Source organism: Ascaphus truei, chromosome 1 (assembly GCF_040206685.1).
Source record: "Ascaphus truei isolate aAscTru1 chromosome 1, aAscTru1.hap1, whole genome shotgun sequence".
Taxonomy (NCBI): domain Eukaryota; kingdom Metazoa; phylum Chordata; class Amphibia; order Anura; family Ascaphidae; genus Ascaphus; species Ascaphus truei.
In genome coordinates, this window is record NC_134483.1 from 467,740,090 (window position 1) to 467,759,326 (window position 19,237).

The 19,237-nt window shown below is 43.0% G+C and overlaps 1 protein-coding gene across 2 annotated transcripts in view; it reads left to right on the forward strand.

Annotated features, from left to right (window-relative positions):
• LOC142463726 (uncharacterized) overlaps positions 1–19,237 on the forward strand; it is a 79,802-nt gene that overhangs the window by 58,205 nt on the left and 2,360 nt on the right. For both annotated transcript variants that reach the window (XM_075566629.1, XM_075566628.1), the window contains exon 11: positions 14,589–14,681. In XM_075566629.1, coding sequence (XP_075422744.1) covers positions 14,589–14,681 — 93 coding nt within the window. The remainder of the gene's footprint in view (positions 1–14,588; positions 14,682–19,237) is intronic.

Below are 19,237 nucleotides of genomic sequence, written 5' to 3' on the forward strand. Positions count from 1 at the left end.
GCGGGCCAATAGGAAGCTGTGATGTCATCCAGTCGGCTTCCTATTGGCCTACGTGATGTGGGAGCTTGAAACTTGCAGGCGATACTGGCCCCCCTGTATGGAGGTAAGTATCTCTGGAAGCACAGGGTTCCCAAAGCTGAAAATAATGTGGTTCAGCTCCGGAGACCCCCTGCTTCAAACCTACAGTATGTAAAATAAAAATTAAAAGGGAAAAAATAGGCCGCTTGGAATGCTTCTTTAAGCCTAGAAATATACAGTAGACTAGCAGTATGGTGAATCTCAGTTACAGTATATACCTTCTATACATATATATTGTAATGTTTTTATTACTGTAAATTCTTTTATTTGTTCTTACCATTTGCCATAGAAGTCTAACTCTTAATAGGGCAAGACAAATATCACAGAATATAATAACAATGTTCGATTAGTACCTGGGGGTGAATATATCTTCAAATGCTGTTGTCAGGGAAGATGTTTACAGTAGATCCTAGAAAATGTGCAGAGTTTACCAAAAAGTGTGACTTTAAAGCAGAAATCCCCCAAACTGATGGAGAATCAGTGCCACATCTAGGAAGGTTATTGTTAAACAAAATAGTTGTCATTTTTTAAGGTAATGATATGGCCCAAGCCAATAAAGGAATGTAGAATGTAGCTCCTTGTAATGCCAACTTTTCTTTTTGCTGTGAAGGTGATGCTCAGAGAGGCATTTTCATGCCACTGTATCAATGTACAGTATGATAGTACTTTGCACCACTTCATTGTTGCCCATTAATAAGAGAAGTAGGGGAGATTAATGCAGTTTACAAACTATAATGGGAAGCATCATATACTGCGACTGTTTTTTTTTCTTCATTCTTTCTTAGTTTAAAAAAAACATACATAGGTCTGTGGAAGTATAAACCTTGATAACAATCTCTGTCAAATGTAAGAAACGTAATTAGCTCCAGTAGCTTGTTTAGATGTACACCAGTCCATAACAAAAAATAAATGGAGTAAATATGCAGTGTGTTAAGTCCTCCTTTTCTTTGCCTTGATATAATGGTCAACACCAATGCACATCCAATATGACACATGATTTGATTCATTTCTATTTGTTTTTTTCTTCTCATAAGTATGGGTTATTTACTGCAGCGGACACACAGCACATGTACGGTAGTACTCCTACATTTGAACCCCTTCGGCACTGCATACATGGAACGCATCCCATGCTATTGACTATTATTGTTTTGTTTCCACTTTTCTCAACGCAGTGGAGGAAATACAAAGGACACAGTATTGGTAGTGTAGGTACCTGCTGAAAGGATCTACCGCAACGTGCTCTGGCCATAAGGTTGAACTAAAGGACACATACTTATGGGAAGAATATACATATAGTAATGTACTAAATAATTTGTCATATTGGATCTGTATTGGGGCTTCTTTGTTTATTGTTGTATAATTTAGGCCATTTCCCAGTAGCACTCCAGTTGGCACAATTAAATAAATACAGTATATACAAATATAATACTGTGGGAAGCGCTTATTCCCATTATGTCTCATATTGTTTAGTAACATCTATTACTGCTGTGAAGCGCTATGTACTGTACATACAAGCTGTATATATCTATATATATCCCTTCTGGCTCCTGCATCGCTTTCTAGCCATCCAAACAAATACTGCAAATACTTCTGACAAACCTACTGTACTAGAACAGCAGGGGTCAACTCCAGTCCTCAAGAGCCACCAACAGGTCAGGTTTTAAGGATATCCCTGCTTCAGTACAGGTGGCTCAATCAGTGATAGAATGGAGAAATGGTGCTCAAAAGTACTGTGGTCTGTGTTCTTGTATAAGAGGAAAAGAGCAAATACTGGGTAATAAATAATAAAATAATCAAGCACTAAACCTATAAAGGGCCCTATAATACCCTGAAGGTGGGGGTAAGTGCACGGAGACACCTCCCCTGCCTCATTGGGTAGGCACCAGGTTAACGTACTCACGAACTCCCAGTTGCTCTGTCCAAAACGTGCTGCTGTATCCCGGTCAGGAGTATCCAAATGCAGTATGTGTGCAGCGCACTGCAAAAAGTTGAGAGAGAGCAGGTCTGGCAAAATAAACTCTTTAATGACAAGCCATAAAATAGAGGGTAGCAACCCTTCTATGCGTTTCGTGCAGGTTATGCACTTTATCAAGAAGTGCCTTACACGATATACACAGTGTTTAAATACAGCTGACTGCCGTTTTGGCGCCAAACCCATGACGTCACTAATCCAGATTTAACCAATACAAATCGCCCATCTAGTGCATGCGCTATACCACCAGGTCCTGTAGGAACCCCCACCCCATGGCACAGCCAATCATCAGTCCCAGGTAGTGGTACCCACCTGTGTTCTGTGACGAGCCTAACTGCATGTGGGAAAGGGCACCCCCGTTCCATCGGTCCGCGCATGCGCAGATGGACAAGGCTGGAGCGGATGTTCAGCTCCCCTCCGTCCCTTCAATGTGCGCATGTGTGTAAAAAGTAAATAATGCCACGAGTACCCGTAATGACAACATGCACGTGCATCCACATGACGCACAGGGTGATCATTGGAAAAAACGCATGCAGTGTCAAATAAACAGGACCCATAGACTTCCAATTCATACAGGCTGGGACAGAGGAGGCACCAATATTCAGCAGTCAGTATAAACAGTACAAAAATACAATAATACATAACATATAGTGAAATCAGTGAATAAACAATTAAAAAGTATATATATATATATATATATATATATATATATATATATATATATATACCAATGTAAAAACATATAAGCAACCCTCTTGATGTGACATACGTTATAATAACAATAGATAATCATCTTTAAAGAACAATGTGTGGATTTATACAATAGAATTAGATTTACTATACAGATATTACATTTTATATACTTCATAGAAAATACAGTGAGGGAAAGGCATATCAAGTTCCTATAATCAGACGTAACCAAATAAGATATTGCAAAGTGAATCTTGTAGTCATATATTCTTATAAATTTGACATATGTATTTTAGTAAATAAACCCATAAGGCACTGGAATACCCGAATGGTCCAATACGAGGTCAATTTGAGAGTTGTTATTAATCTCATATCTGAATTAGTTATTACAAATTCAGAGTAATGCATGTAATAGTAAAAATAAAAATAAAAATAAAATCATAATATTCAATCCTAACCTCATAATTGACTACTTGTTTATACACATTTATATTCATCCTAACTGATGTAAAGGAAAAATATATAAAAATAAAAACTCTCAAATGAGCTTGCAGAACTTCTAAACCATAGGATTCATGTCAAAAAATGATTAATATTCCACTCTATGTTAATCCCGTCTGGAAATCTTGTCTTTAAAGTGAATATCCAGTAAGATTCTCTACAATCCAAAGTTTTAACCATATTACCTCCTCTTTCTTTTCTAATAAGCCTCTCCAAACCAATGAAGGAGAAATTATTAATACCCCCCTCTTCACATTCTGTAAAGTGTTTCAATACAGGATGCTGCAGGTCTTTTTTCCTAATCAGTAGGACTACGAGGGCCCTTAAGATCAGGATGCAGGAGCATTGTAGACTGATTAGGAAAAAAGGCCTGCAGCATCCTGTATCGAAACCACCACACACACACTCAATTCCCACACACACTCAATCCACACACACACACTCAATCCACACACACAATCCACACACACACACTCAATCCACACACATACACACTCAATCCACACACACACACACAATTTCACCTGGGGGGGTGACATGCTCCGATCCCCCAACCCCCCATGCTGCTGAAAACTGGTGCGGGAAGCAGACAGGAAGAGAAGGAGGGGCTGTCTGTGTGCAGAGAGAAGCCCCGCCCCCTCTGCAAGACACAGACACATAGAAGCAGCAGCACAGAGTTCTGGCCGCCCGTGCACAGCTGTGCCCGCCCCGGGTTTCCCTGCAAGCAGCCCGCGCCCCCCCTACATAATCTTGCGCCCCCCCAAGGGGGCGCGCCCCACAGTTTGCGCACCGCTGATCTACACTATGGTTTTTAGTGATTATAGTGAATGAAGGATATGTTGGTCTGACATAATATGGTATATAATCTTGCAGGCAAAGTAACCTCACCGAGGAGTAAGGACAGCGGGCATGGCCGCGCAGCAAATGGACAGAGGCTGGACTGTGCTATAGAAAAACTTTATTACAGCATGGATATTTTAAAAAGAGAGAGTGGAAGGCACCCCCCGCATCTCTGAGAAAGGCCCCTTGCAACTGAAACGCATCAGAGTTGCGGGGGGTGCCTTCCACTCTCTCTCTTTTTTTAAATATCCATGCCGTAATAAAGTTTTTCTATAGCACAGTCCAGCCTCTGTCCATTTGCTGCGCGGCCATGCCCGCTGTCCTTCATCCTCGGTGAGATTCCTTTGTCTGCAGTTTGTCTAAAACAGCTTGGAGCACGCAGAAGACCGGACGGACTCTGAAGATTTCAGTGAGTAAATTGATTTTCATTCATCAACTTGTTGTGGAGTTTCCCCAGGTGTTGTGGCTCACATAGTTGTGAGACAAAAAAAAGGGGTTAGGGTGGGTCTCAGGACTTTCCCTAGACATCCCTAGACAGTCACCGCCAGACCACATCCCAATTAGGGGTTTATGATATTACACAGCGCCTCCCTACTCTGCTCCTCCGGACACAGCAGCATACTTATCATTGAAGTGGTTTCAAGCCCTGCAGCACTGGTTAATTGAGGGGTTAATGTTCCTCAATGTTCTCCCCATTGGTATATAATCTTCACTGTATATAAGTATGGGTGTACAATAATGTTTATCAATATAATAACAATAGTTATTAAGAGACAGAATTTGGGAACAAAACTTTTAATCAGACACAGCTAATTCACTGTGTGTTAAAAATAAAGAACAAATGAACATGGAGAACAACAAACCTTGTTCACAGGGAAAATAACAAAAACTATGTACACAAAATCATCTCCTCCCTTTATTTGTGGCAGAACTTCCAGGCTCTCTCGGCCCTCTGGGTAATGAGTCTGTAACGCGTGTGTTAATTGAAACGCACGTTAAAGTTTTGACAATGCGCATGTGCAGTGATTGTGTCTCTGCGCAATGAAAATCCCCATTAATACAGCTAATGTAACGATGTTATGATGGGGCTGACATGGAAGGAAGTCCCTTAATGTCAAGATTTTAGTGACAAATTATAGTATTTAGAACAGAAGGGAAGCTGAGCACACCAAAAGAAATGCAATAATTTATAAAAAGTTCATATAATTGACTGATTACAGTCACAAACCATCCGACGTTTCAGTGTACAAACACCTTCTTCAGGGATGCAGATAAAGTGACACACAAACCCTTATAAAGCTACCCAGGAGTACACTGGGGTTGACGGCGCTGTTATGATGTCATGACATTACCAGGAAGTCTACTTGCACCTGTTTGACGGGCGGTGTCTGATGGAGCTTATCGGATTGGACTAGCTGGAGGGAGGTGGGTGGGCGTTGTGTGGGGTCACTTGGTAGCTTTATAAGGGTTTGTGTGTCACTTTATCTGCATCCCTGAAGAAGGTGTTTGTACACCGAAACGTCGGATGGTTTGTGACTGTAATCAGTCAATTATATGAACTTTTTATAAATTATTGCATTTCTTTTGGTGTGCTCAGCTACCCTTCTGTTCTATAGGCAGTTACCCTGACTAGGTTTATTCTGCTTGCAGAACCCACTACTATTCCTGTTTGTTGCTCTTGTTCCCATAGAGTTGGGGCATTCCAAGTTGCATTCATCTTGACTCTTGTGTGTTTAGCTTAAATTATAGTATTTCCATGATTATTTTTTGCATAACAGCTTTTTTTCATCGTGTCATTGTATCATGTTGATTTTTATTAAGAACTTTGGCAGTATTCTTTTTGCAAAGTATCTTCTGTACCACTGCTATTTGCGAATATTCCCAAGTGTTTTGCAGTTCTGATGTTCTCTTCTCAATGTTTATATTTAACCCTATGGTAGTCTTGGCCAATTAAAGCATAATAATATCTACCAACTCCATTACCATTCTATATCCTGATACAAAAATAAGAAAAAAAATATGCAGCACTAATAAACAGTCGTGACACCAATAGAGGTCAAACGCAAAGCAATTTTTTTTGTTACAATTTATTTTTATTGTTTTAGAGAGACATAACAAATATATTGTCCATACAACAAAGAGCATTAACAGTTCGTCATCTGAAATAAAATAATTGATATAACACGCGTCTCTCATGAGCTTAACAAAGGATAGAGAAGAACGTAGAAAAGAAGAAAAAGAAGGGTGGGAGGGGTGGAAGGGGGGGGGGGTAGGACGAGCCCATTTGTCTGGTATTTCTGTATTTATTTATATAAATGATATATATTTATATATATTTCCCTAGTTTCCTGGCCATATTTCCCAAATTTTGTGAAATTTGTCAGTTTTCTGGTTCAACTGTGCTGTGAGGAGCTCCATCATCTTTATTTCCCTTAGTCTCCGTAAGACAGTCTGCCTAGAAGGCGCATTCACCTTTTTCCAGGCAGCCGCAATAACACAGCGGGCAGCTGTCAGTACATGAGTGATCATCTTACTTTCTGCCGTTCCTAATTAATCTATTGGTTTGGCCAGCACCATGGTCAGCGGTTCCACCTCAACCTCCACCCCCAAGTACTCTCTGATCAATCTTTGTATCATAACCCAGAATACCTGAATTTTTGGGCAACTCCACCAAATATGAACCATATCTCCTTTTTGCCCGCATCCCCTCCAGCACAAATCCGGGAACCCGGGGAAGATCTTAGCCAGCCTACTCGGGGTTAGGTACCAATGAAATAGAATTTTATAAATATTCTCTTTGATAGTTGTACAGATTGACGTTTTTGCAGCTACCTCCCAAATGTCCTCCCAGTCTTCTCTATCGATCTCTGTATTCAAATCTTCTGCCCATTTGATCATATAGCTATGTTGGGAACAACCCGCTAATCGCGCCAGACCCATATATATCTCCGAAATCAGTCCTTTACAGTAATATCCTTTCCTACACAGTCTTTCAAAATTTGTTAAATCTTTGAATGCCGAATCTTTGGAGACTGATTGCAGGTAATGCTTAATTTGGAGGTAACCAAACACTGGTATATTTATGATTTTGTGTTTCTTCTCCAGCGCTTGGAGTGGTAGAATTATACCGTTATCTACAAAGTCGTCAGCTACCATCAACTTTAACGTCTTAAATTTATTGAGTCTCTGTGGAAGCCAGCCTGGGGAGAATTCAGGGTTATAGAATATAGGGGTTAGTAGTGTTGGACTGGCTGTCAGACCATATTTATTTTTATTTCTAGACCATATCCGCCATGTACATTTCATTGCTCCCAGTTTTAATGTTTCCAAGAAGGTCTCTCCTCCCCTCTCGGTCCACATAGCAGCCGGGAGAGAGAGATGTCTTGTATAAGTAGACTCAAGTCCCACCCAGCAACTGGTGGCTGGATCATTGTTCCAAATTATTGCTTGTTTGAGTTGGGCCGCCAAATAGTATTTAATGATATCCGGGACTGCCAAGCCTCCGCAATCTTTTGGTGCTAGCATAATAGATCTAGCTACCCTGGGTCTTTTATTTTGCCAGATAAATTGGAAAATTCTGTTTTGTATGTTTTTAAGCTCCGGCATTGGAATATCTATAGGAAGAGTCTGGAAATAATACAGGAGTCTTGGTAGGATATTCATTTTGATCGTGGCTATTCTTCCTAACCAAGATATCTGGTATTCGTTCCAGCTCTGGAGGTCATTTTTTAGCCTCTCAAATAATGGTGGATAGTTATGTTTGTATAGTGTATTATACTCCCTTGTTATTTGGATTCCTAAGTATTTGATCTTTGTGGAGTTCCACTTATATTTAAAATTTGCGTGTAATAATTTGATTTCAGAATCCGAAAGGGTTAGGTTCAATGCTTCCGACTTATCCATGTTGATTTTATATCCCGATATTTTGCTAAATTTATCTAGTTGTGAATGTAAATTCGGGAGTGAAATCAAAGGGTTGGCGAGAGTTAGGATAATGTCGTCGGCAAATAGGGATATTTTGTAGTTTGTCTCTCCTATTACAATTCCATTTATGTTTTTTTCGTCTCTAATTGTTGCTGCCAAGGGTTCAATAGAGAGAGCAAACAGAAGCGGAGACAAGGGACATCCCTGTCGAGTACCATTCTTTATGTTTATAGGGTTTGAGTCTCCTCCTGGGAGTTTCACTATAGCCGTGGGAGATCTGTATAGGGCTCTTACACCTTCTAGATATGGGCCCGGAAATCCATATTTAAGTAGGGTTTGGTCTAGGAAGTCCCACCTAATCCTGTCGAATGCTTTTTCCGCATCCAAGCTCAACAGGATGGCCTTTGTGGATGAGAGATGTACATAGTCGATTATATCTATAATTTTTCTAGTATTGTCTGAGGCCTGTCTGCCGGAAATAAACCCGACTTGATCTATATGTATCAGGCTTGGGAGTATGGGGGTCAATCTATTTGCCAGAATTTTGCTGAACAGTTTTAGATCCGAATTAAGGAGGGCTATGGGACGATAGTTACCACACTGTAGTGGATCTCTCCCCTCCTTTGGTATGATTGCTAAATTAGCTTTAGACATAGATGGTGGGATGACTGTTCCTTCCAGAAACGCATTAAACATATCGAGTAGATACGGGGCCAGGACCGCCTTAAATTTTTTGTAGTATTGATTGGAGAATCCATCTGGGCCTGGCGTTTTGTTGGGTTTTAATTGGGCAATTGCATCTATCAATTCTTCTAGAGAGATTTCTTTATTTAGGTCTGAGAGGTTACTTTCCGAAAGTGTCGGAAGTTTACACGCCTCCAAGTATGTATAGATAGCCTCTGCATCTGATGATTTATTTTTGGGAAAATTTAGGTTATATAGTTTGTTATAATAGTCCGAAAATTCGTTCGCTATTTGCGTCTCACAATGTGTCTTCGTACCTGATTTTGTCAAAATAGCTGTTATTTGGGATTTAGCTCTCATACCGCGCAATTTGGAAGCGAGTAATCGGTCGGCTTTATTACCTTTATCATAATATTTTTGTTTGGTCCACCGTAACGCCCTCTCCACTTCATCCATTTGGGTCTGCTTAAGTTCAGATCTAGTTTTATCTAGCAATTTGAATAGATTTTTCAAGGGATTAGTTTTATGTTTCTGCTCCAAAAGTTGGACTTTCTCCACTAGCTCATTATAGAGTTTTTGCTTTATTTTTTTCTTATGTGATGCTATGGAGATGATATTCCCTCTGATTGTCGCCTTATGGGCTTCCCATAACATTGCTGGTGACTCTACAGAGCCCTTATTCAGCATAAAATATTCTCTGAGTTTTTGTTTAATCTCTATTTCTACATCTACTTGGTTTAACAGAGAATCATTCAGTTTCCAATTATATTGGTTAGTTCTATAGAAGGGGAGGGAGAGTGTCAGCGAGACCGGGGCGTGATCCGACCAAGACATTGATCCTATGTCTGACTGGGAGGTTGCCTGGAAGATGTCTTTAGTACCCAGAAAATAATCAATCCTTGAGTAGGTTTGGTGTGGGGGGGAGAAATAGGAGTAGTCCCTCTGCCCCTGGTGCTGGGCCCTCCAAATGTCTGTCAGGGAGAACTCCTTCATTATCTGTCTAAATTCTCTGGCATTCTTTTCCGTGACACGGGGATGTGGAGTCCCTGAGGGATTTGTTCTATCTAGTTCCGGCATTGCTATCATATTTAAATCTCCTGCTAATAACAATGTAGTTCGAGTTTGGGGGTTGATAAGGTCACATAGATCTCTTAAGAATTTGGGTTGGCCTTCGTTTGGGGCATAAATGTTAACAAGAGTAACATCCACTCCCGACAGTGTACCTTGGAGAATAATGTATCTCCCTTCTGGGTCAGCATTCTCTTGTTTTAACAAGAATTTGACCGTATGCTTAAATAAGACTGCTACCCCTCTTTTTTTTGTGGGGCATGACGCATAGTACGCCTGTGGGTAAACCCTCTGGAAAGTGTTTGGGGGGGTCGTAGTATTGAAATGCGTTTCCTGTAAAAACAGTATGTCGCCTTTTGTTTTTTTGAACTCTTGGAGGGCAAGTTTTCTTTTGATGTTTGAATTTAACCCTCTAACATTTAAGGATATTAATTTAAGTGTCGTTTTAAGAGCCATTTATGGTTTTGGCATGTGTATTGCGTCTTACCTTTCCCTCCATTTTCCCACGATGGAGGGGGGACTTGCCTTCGGAGCTCCTCTTGTGATCAGCGTAGTTGCTTTGTGTAATCTCAATGTCTTGTCTTTCCTTTCGGCTCAGCTCGGTTTTGTCTCTGTTTAGTGTGGGCTGGGGGAGGTAGGTAGGGAATAATGGGGGGGTGATAGAAAGGAAGAAAAAGAAAAAGAGAATGAGTGGGCGATATGTACGCCCCGTCATGGGTACCCCCATCACTCTAAGGATGGGGGGGTGTAGGGCATAGTGCCCCTTGAGAACCTCTCGGGACGCTCCGTCCATGGACACATCCGGATACACCCCGGACCCCCTGTGATTAGTCATGTGGTCATCTGGACTTAGTTAAAAGGCAAATACATTAACAAGAAAATGGACCTAGTTAAAAGGCAAATACATTAACAAGAAAATGTATAACAAGTTAACTGCATCTTCCTGGAGCTCCGCATGTCAGCAGGCCAGGCAAGTGCTCCTCTTATGTGTACTGCGGATGAGATGAGTGGGGGGGATTCCCTACTCCTCCTCTGCTGGGGCCCTCTGTGTGGCGATCCTTTGTGATGCTCGCTGTGGTCTCGACTGCTGGTGTTGGCGCTCTGTATCCTCCGCATCTCCAGCGTCATCCTCTTCTCCAGCTTGCGTCAGACCCAGGCCTCGTAGGAACCGCGTGCAGTCCTCAGGATAGGAGAGCGTATGGAATTTGCCTCCCTTATTTACCACAATTTTAAAGGGAAAACCCCAGCGATATTTTACGTTGTTGTCTTTTAGTTTTTGAGTCAAAGGCTTTAGCTCTCTCCGTCTGTCAATGGTTTTTTTTGAGAGGTCACTGTATATTTCAAGTTTAGTGTTCTGAAACTGCACTGTGCCCCTCTCCCTGCTGGCCTTCAGGATCGCCTCCTTTGTCAGGTAGTGGTGCAGTTTAACTATGACATCTCTTGTTCTTCTGGGATCTGCAGACCTTGGCCCCAAAGCTCTGTGGGCACGGTCCATCTCCATCTTGTCGAGAGTGAGGCCTGGGACCAAATCCTTAAACAGATCTAGCAGATATGGGCGAAGCAGGTCCGTGTCAACCGTCTCTGGGATATATCTGATCCGAACGTTTTGTCTGCGGTCGCGGTTCTCCTGTTCTTCCGCTTGTTCATTGAGTGCCCGTATTTTGAACTGCATTCTGTTAATTTCATCTTCTACAGATGATTGGGCATGTTCCAGATTGTCCACTTTATTTTTAATAGTGTCTGTGCGTTGTGAGAGGCGATTCATATCAGTTTGCAGGGTATGCACTGCTTTAGAGAGATCGTCCTGGAAGCCTTGTCTCATCCTGGTAAACAAGTCTTCAAGATATGCCTTATTTATTTCCCTACTCACACCTTCATTGTCAGTCGCACCGCTAGGCCCTTCCCGCGAGTTTGATGCGTCTCCATCTTGGAGTAGGCCACAGTTCCCTGCGGGTCTCTGACTTGTCGGGAAGTAGCTAGAGACGCTTTGCTGCGCCTGTTTCTTCGAGCGATTAGCCATATCTTGTGTGCTTCTCCTATTATTTACTTATATTACTTATACTTATATTTCAGGAGCGTTTTGGGGTCCAGTAACCTCTATTATGTTATATTAGACTTCAGGGGGTCAGGAGCTCTCCATCTATGTATCCATGTGCGGCATCGTTACCGGAAGTCCTCCTATATTGTATTTTTTAATTCTTTGCTTTGGGGTTTCATGTCTGTTTGTTGTGGACATTTGACAGGGGGGGGGGGGGATCCACCTGGCCAGTATTGGTATTGTTCTTAGATGGGTCAGATAATTTTATTTTATGTGTTTGTGTGCTTGTGTACTTATTTTTCTTTTTCCCTTTTTTTTTTTTAAAAAGTCTTTGTTTATTAGTTTGACTGAGTGCAGGGTTCCTTTAATTTTGTCCAGCGGCCATTTTGGAAATTTTTACTGTAGGGACACTGAGGTTGCGGTTCTCCTGAGCACTTGTCATTCACTCTCGAGGTGCAGGTGAGTCTCTCTTGCTCTCTGGGCACTTTTTTGCTTCTTTCTTTTGCCTCTCCCAGTCGTCAGCCCTTTCTTCTTAACCGCCGAATTTCAGCTGCAGTTTCAGCAGTTTCAGCAGTCCCGCGCGGCTCCAGCGGCCATCTTAGTTAATGTCGGGCACAGAGGGAGATGAGGGAGTTTATTTATTTAATTGTTACTGGGTTACTGGGTCTAGCGGCTCTGCAGCGATATATACGGGCAGGAAAGTACAGGGGTGGGGATAGGATCCACTCACTCTGCCTCCACCAAGCCCTTCTCTTCAACCGCTGAAATTCAAAAGTCCCGCGCGGTTCCGGTCGCCATCTTGTTAGTGTCAGGCGCAGAGGGATATGAGGGAGATAAGCCTCCAGCTGCCGAGGAATCCCAGATGCTCCCCGTTTTTATTTATTTATTTATTACTTTGTTAGGCAGCAGTTTGTACGGGCAGCAAAGTACAGTAAAGTACAGGGGAGGGACAGGATCCACTCACTCTCTCCGCTGAGCCTCTCCCCACCACCTCTCCTCAGCAGCAGGTCTCCATCTGGGCCCGTCTTCTTCAATATCTGTTTACAAGACCTCAGCTCCAATTCGTGAGAAACCGGGTCCCACCGATCAAAGAGGGCTTCTTCCCCTAGCAAACCTGGCCTCCGTGGAGTTATTTCTCAATTTATTTTTTTCACTTTTTCCCCCTTATTTAGTCCTTTGGGACGGAGCTCTGCTGCAGCACGTCTCTCTCCTGTGGTGTCTTGGCCACGCCCCAAACGCAAAGCAATTTAATGCAAAGAGAGCAAAAGAAATCTCATAAACAGAGCATATTACACAGGGCACTGTCAGGATGCAACCACCCAAACACATACTCCCCCCGACAGAGGTGTACCCAGGAGGACTGGGGAAGAGGGACAAGGAAGACAAACAACACACTGATTTACATACTAAAAATATTACAATAAAGTGCCCAATAAAAAGTGCTACACACTGACAAAAAGACAAGAACACAAAAAAGGAAAACACAATCCAAAAATCAAAGGGGCCGGCTACATCTCGGGCACTTAGCTCTTCTTGGCCCGTTCCCACATAAGAGTGGTACTTCCCTTCAGGAGACAAAAAGGAGCCCCGTAGCTACAGTACACTGTAACCTGTGAATACTAAGGCAGCGTCTATACTGCGAGTGACCACACGTGAACAACAGGCCACACCTCTATGAGGCAGGCCATAGAGCGCGCGACGAAGCGCGGCAGCGTTTTCAGGAGACAACAGAATTTGTTTTTTGTCACGCGGTGGCCGGGTCACGTGAGCGGTTCAGCCAACGAAGGTGAAACAGCCTCGTGACATCACGGCCACGCCTCCCCGTCGCTGTGGATCTCAGTCCACAGATCGCTCGGCTGACAGGCGCGCGTGGGACGCGCCTACTATAGCCGAGGCTTTCGTTTATAGGAGGGTGATGTAAGAAAGAGATCACCTCATCTGCTGCTCTGCATCACATCACCCCACCATCCAGCATGCAAGAGGAGTGTGTGACGCACACTCCCCCTTACACCTGCGTGCACCACTCTTTTTGTCTATAAATGTAGTAGTGCCGATTGAACCTAGATTCTGTATGTTCTATACCCTGCTTCCAGTAATTGTTTTTGCTAGATTAACATATTGGGGCCTATGCAGAGAGCAGCGCTATTTCAAAACTCGCCATTTTTTGGAGAAAATCGCGCAGAAAACAGCAGAAAATGGCGAGTTACGAAAAATGCGCCAATTTTTCTTTTCTATTTCTAAAACTCGCCTCGCGGCTGGCGAGAACCTCCATCTCGCCAGTTTTAAAAATATCCTAATGCAGAGAGGCGCGAACGGCATCTAGCGGCTGTTCGCGCCAATAAAATGGCGCGATTGTCTCCTTTTTGCCTCGCCAGAAAAAATTGGCAAGAAGCTGCCGCTCGCGGCCATAGCAAAGGGAAAAAAAAAGGCGCGAATTTGTTTTTACACGTTTCTGAAGCGCGCATCTCGCCAATTTAAACTCGCCACACGCATTCATGTTAAACATAGCAGAATTCGCACATTTCTGCATATGGAGAATAAAACTCTCCAAAAAAGCTACTTTTTAATAAACTCGCCAATTGTAAAATTCGCTGCTCTCTGCATAGGCCCCATTATGTAATAAGAAATCAGTGTGATTTATGAGTATATGATATATAGAGATTCTGTTATGCCAGTTGGAAATGGAAGAAAATGGCTGTGATAAGAAATTAAATCTAACTCTTTAATTGGCTAAGCTGTTAACAGCAGAGTAACATCAATGAAATTAAAGTATATGTATTGTCCAATTTTTAGATTACATTGGAAATGACTGAACACCTAGCAAATGATGTTGTCAAAAGAGTTAACCTGACTTCCGAGTTTGATTTACGATTTGATTCTGCGGAGGTAAGAAAGATACATCTAGATAACTAGGTAACTAGGTAACTCGTTCTAATGAGTTACCAGCCTACATGAAAAATTCCCAAGTATAACTAGCTTAAGTAGTGATTGTATCTAGCGAGGACATACTGAATTCAATTGGTGTCAGTAACAAAATGCAGTTTTCTGAGTAAAATAGGTTTGTGGGTTTATCCTCTGAGTGGCTTGGTATACAACAAATCCACTTGCAGAATTTGGGCAAATCACCATATTTACTAAACGGTGCTATGCGATATGGCACCTCACCGTTGCATTTTTAGGTTCTGGGATCAGTGTTCAGTAGTAGTGTGCACATGCGCACCTAATGTTGTCTCTGAACACACATTATAGACCAGTAAAGTGCAGTAGATTATGCTGTAATTAAGGCAGATACAGAATTTTTTGTGCATTATTATTTGTTCGCAGCGCTTTTTTTTTTTTTTGTAGCTTTCCTGGGGCCCAGATTAAAGTGTCCACTGGGACGCTCCCTCCCCCACAGTGTAGGCTGCCTTGCGAGACACCCCCCCACCTCTCCCGTCCCCCACACCCCACCTCTCTTCCCCACCTCTCTCTCTCTCTCTCTCTCTCTCACCCCCACCTCTCTCTCTCACCCCCACCTCTCTCCCCAACCTCTCTCTCCCACCCCCACCTCTCTCCCACCCCCACCTCTCTCACACACACACTCCCACCTCTCTCACACACACTCCCACCTCCCTCACACACTCCCACCTCCCCCCCAGTCAATAACACCCCCTCTCCCAATACACATAATAACCCACCTCCCGCAATAACACACACACCAGTCCCTTATTGTAGAAACCTGTTGCTTGACATCCGTGCCTCATTCTATTACTGTGGTCATTACAAGCCTCTGAAAATAAAGAGATGTTTCTTCTTTATAAACTCCATTACTAATGGGGAGGTTAAAAAAAAATAATAATAATAATAATATATACACACACACACACACACACACACACACACACACACACACACACACACACACACACACACACACAGAGAGGTATCTGTACCGTGTTAGTTGATCTTAATAATCAAAAACGAATAGACGATACCGTTCTGTGGCTAATGAAGAGACTGGTGTGCTCTGTGTGCGAAATGTATCAATTCCCTGCTGCATGGAATACTAGTGTCCTATTGGCTGTCCTCATTCATGTGGTGTTCAGCCGCAGAGGCTGCTGGGACTTGCAGTCCCTCTACGGAGCCTGTACCTTCTGGCTGCCGCAACTATGCTTCTCTGCGCATGCGCCGGATCTCACGCATGCGCAATCACGTCCAAGATGGCACTAACCCGGAGCCCCTGCAACCCAGTCGCCCCTCAGAGTGCTGCTCGCAGCCTCCTGACATCCACGCGCCTCCGCAGTACCCCAAAGTGGCTCCCGCTGCAGCCTCACACTCCCACCAGAAGCGCTACTAACCGGGACGTAAGGGGACATGGGGAAAGACCTGGCTACATATGTATATGTGTGTGTGTGTGTGTGTGTGTGTGTGTGTGTGTGTGTGTGTGTGTGTGTGTGTGTGTGTGTATATATATATATATATATATATATATATATATATATATATATATATAAATAAACCATAATACTGAGTTAAGTTATGGTGAGTAAAAAAAGTGACAAAAACCCTCCACAGGAAAGCAAATATGCAAATATAACTATATGCTCATCTGCATGTCTTGCAGACCTGCCTAAGACATGCAGATGAGCATACAGTTATATTTGCATATATATATAGATATATAGATATATATATATCTATATATATATGCAAATATAGCTGTATGCTCATTATATATATATATATATATATATATATATATATATAGATAGATAGATAGATAGATAGATAGATATATAGACCCTATGTGAGATTGGGTGGGGAAAACCTATATATATATATATGTGTGTGTGTGTGTAACGGGTTTTCCCCACCCAATCTCACCTAGGGTCTCCAAGGGGAACTTGCTCTCTGGTCACAGGTGTATTGTTGGTGCATACCAGCTGGTAACAGGAGGCCCTGAGTCTTCCGTCATGGGGAATAACAGGACAGGCTGCTGGGGCTGTGCCCAAATTCTTCTTAATGGTGCAGCGCCTCCATCTTGTGCAGCCCCCAGTTGTGTAGGGTGGAGTATCTGCAAAAGAGTTATCTCCCTCTCCTCCCAATATACTCCACTCTCAGGCAGGAGATAAAACAAAGGGGTTCTTTATTGTCCTGGTTAACAGCAGTCTATGTTACAGCACAAAGCACTCTCAAAGGTGTTCACCACCAGGATGTCCCTAGACACACTCCCCGTCCGATATAGGAGGTGTCCCTTTCTCTTCCCTTACTCCTTTGTGGAGCAAAAGAATATATCTCCCCACTCCTCTAAGGGAGAGCCTTCAGCTTACCAGAGCCCTGGCAGCTTAATTTAAACTGGAGAGGAACCCTTAAACAGGAAAATGGTAATTCCTTTAGTACAGATCCAGTAGTCCCACCCCTGTGTCCTTGACTGACACAAGGCATGAGCACTACCTTCTCTGACCAACTGAATCACAGTGGTTGGGGCAAACCCATTTTAACTCCTGGCAAACCTGCACTTACCAGGGATTATTGCACAGATGGAGGACAGAATAATAGCCCAAACCTACCAGGGCTATATATATATACACACAGCAAGGCCACCCTGGCTACTATTCTACCCAATGGGCTGGCAGTAAACCCTGGTCCTATCAGGTTGCCAGTAGTTGGTATGGGGTTTTCCCCCTCACCTTTGGTACTGCACTTGAGTGACAGCAGGGGGTGGTACATCCTGTTGTAGCTGGGACAACGGGGTGCCCGTCTCCTGGCTGTACAAAAGTTAGTGGTTGAGCCTGAGATTTGGGCCTCCCATGTGCTTTTCCCTCCGGGGAGAGTGAGTGTGGACCATAACTCTGCCTCTGCTAGGGAGGTGGGGAAGAGCTAGGAAGGCTGTTGGTGCCCTTGGCCTGTAGTGACGGTCCAGGGACCATCATCCAGTGAATACTGACAGACTGTATCTGGCAGAATACTGCTGTGTAACTGTTACTGCAGAGTGCAGTAATAAACCCGTTCCTGTTCTGCAATATACCTCCTGCCTGGTGCGTGACCTTACTGGGGGGAGAGGTAATAAGTTCTACCGTGGAAGATCACCTTCAGTTCCTGGAGACCACGGCATATGGAGGCGCTGCACTGCTAAAGAGATATGTGGGGTTGGGGTATAAACCCCAGAAGCCTGTTTCTGTATCCCCACTACCATCGGCAGACGACTCAGCCCTCCTGTTGCCAGCAGGTGTATGCACCACACACCCTGTAATGGCCCCTACCTGCGATCGGGTGGGGGAAACACCGTTACATATATACAGTATGTAAACAAGAATGTTCAGGACACTCAAATTGGTAAAAATAGGTCAAATCACTTATCTTATCTTAGTAGTCAGGGTGCTTGCAGTGCAGCCAGGATCGCCATCCAGCAACAAAAATAGATATAGATAAAACAAATATCCAAAAGATTCACAACACTCACTGGTTAGTATCTAAAGTAGAACACTTTAATTTATATCACAGGCATCAGGGGTACTTACAAGACAGGACAGAGCGACGTTTCAGACCTCCCGGTCCTTTCCCAAGCTCCTACATCACACAGGGTATACATATACCGTAGTGTACTAATCAGTCTAAATTGGCGCCAAGTCCCTGCTAATTAAACTTTCTACGGTACCACAGAGCAGTCAATCCTCATGGCTAGTACACATACAGAAACGCCTATCACCTGCTGTGTAATCACCCAAGCAGGTGCGTAAACTGCACTTGTTGCCGGTAATAAACTTGTCAAAAAACATACATGTATCCATATTTCACAACGATGTTCTAATAAATATTGCCCCCAAGCCCCGCTGTGTCCCCTACCTTATTACTTGCACGATCACATGCTGCGCCTTCAGAAGCATTGCTCGTTTGTTTTACTTTAATAGTGCATGCGCAGTGCGTCCAGATGCCTGGTATTAACTCTCATTTTTTACCGGACAGAGTAAACAAATACCGGGCAGTCTGGTTAAATACCGGACACCTGGCAACATTACATTCTTTCCATGCGCTAACAGTAACAGAGGTTTGTGGATATGCGATGTTAGGTTAATGGCTAATTAGCATATGATTTGCAGCCTGACGTCCATTTAGCAATCCGATATTGCTCTGGTTAATGCGAGGGAATCATAACGCTAATTACTTTGTGGATATACGTTGCAACTATCGATATGTTAAATGGGGATAACGTCACGTTAAAACAGCGAGAGAAGAAGGAAAATAAGAGAGAGAGAAGCTGGATAATAAAGCAGAAAATATGATAGAGCAAGAGAGGTGGAAGGAGTCAGATACACAATTGGTAGGGGGAGAGACAAATTAGCAGATGAGGAAGAGAGAAAACAAATGTGCAGAAGAGAGAGAGGGATAATAAAAAAATAATGCTTTTTTCATAAATACATTATTTTTATTGTACAAAAATATGTGCTTTAAAATAAAGCCTT